The sequence below is a fragment of the Pteropus vampyrus genome, unplaced genomic scaffold, assembly GCF_000151845.1.
Source record: "Pteropus vampyrus isolate Shadow unplaced genomic scaffold, Pvam_2.0 Scaffold564, whole genome shotgun sequence".
Classification (NCBI taxonomy): domain Eukaryota; kingdom Metazoa; phylum Chordata; class Mammalia; order Chiroptera; family Pteropodidae; genus Pteropus; species Pteropus vampyrus.
Window position 1 is genome coordinate 48,112 of NW_011889345.1, and position 855 is coordinate 48,966.

An 855-nucleotide genomic window follows, 5' to 3' on the forward strand; every position below is an offset into this window, starting at 1 on the left:
GGCGGGGCCGAGGCCTCGTACCCTGCGGGGGCGGGGCCGAGGATGCGTATCCCCGCAGGGGTGGGGCCATGGGAACGGGAGGCGGAGCGACGTGGAGTGGCGGGGCCGAGTCTGCGTACCCTTCAGGGGCGGGGCCATGGGGACGGGAGGCGGGGCCGAGGATGCGTACCCCCGAAGAGCCGGGGCCATGGGGACGGGAGGCGGGGCGACGGGAGGGGCGAGGCCGAGGCTACGTACTCCCGCAGGGGAGGGGCATGAGGGCGGGAGGCGGGGCGACGTGGAGTGGCGGTCCCGTGGCTTCGTTCCCTGCGGTGGCGGGGCGACGTGGAGTGGGCGGGGCCAAGGATGCGTACCCCCGCAGGGGCGGGGCCATGGGGACGGGAGGCGGGGTGGAGGATGCGTATCCCCGCAGGGGCGGGGCCATGGGGACGGGAGGCGGAGCGGCGGGGAGGGGCGGGGCCGCGGGGCTTGCACTCTGCAGGGGCGCATTGCAGGAGCAGGTGATGCAGGTACCCGGCATGCGCAGTGATGTGGGCCTTGAAAGTGGTGAGGGGCCTGAAGAGGCTCAAGGTACTTTCACAGCTACCAACATGCCACCATTCGTCGGTTCAAACGCAAATCCTAAATCCTGGGAAGATTAACATGTCTCTCCCCAGAATGGCTCCTGTCTTCATCATAGTGAATTCCGTCAATCATTATTTTTTCAACTTGCATCAATGTTCTGAAAAGTGGTTTTTGAGAATCTACGTTCTCTGGCCTCGACGCCAAGGCTGAGCAAGCGCAGAGGCTGCTGGGCCGGGGCGGAAGATCGCCACAAGAGTGTAAATCTGAACGGCCGTTGCTGGCTCCTCAGGC

General features: G+C 66.3%; 1 protein-coding gene across 1 annotated transcript in view; it reads right to left on the reverse strand.

Annotated features, from left to right (window-relative positions):
• Window positions 1–855, reverse strand: part of LOC105308298 (probable threonine--tRNA ligase 2, cytoplasmic) — a 44,188-nt gene that overhangs the window by 41,724 nt on the left and 1,609 nt on the right. The window contains exon 3 of the mRNA XM_023525474.1: window positions 170–306. Coding sequence (XP_023381242.1) covers window positions 170–306 — 137 coding nt within the window. The remainder of the gene's footprint in view (window positions 1–169; window positions 307–855) is intronic.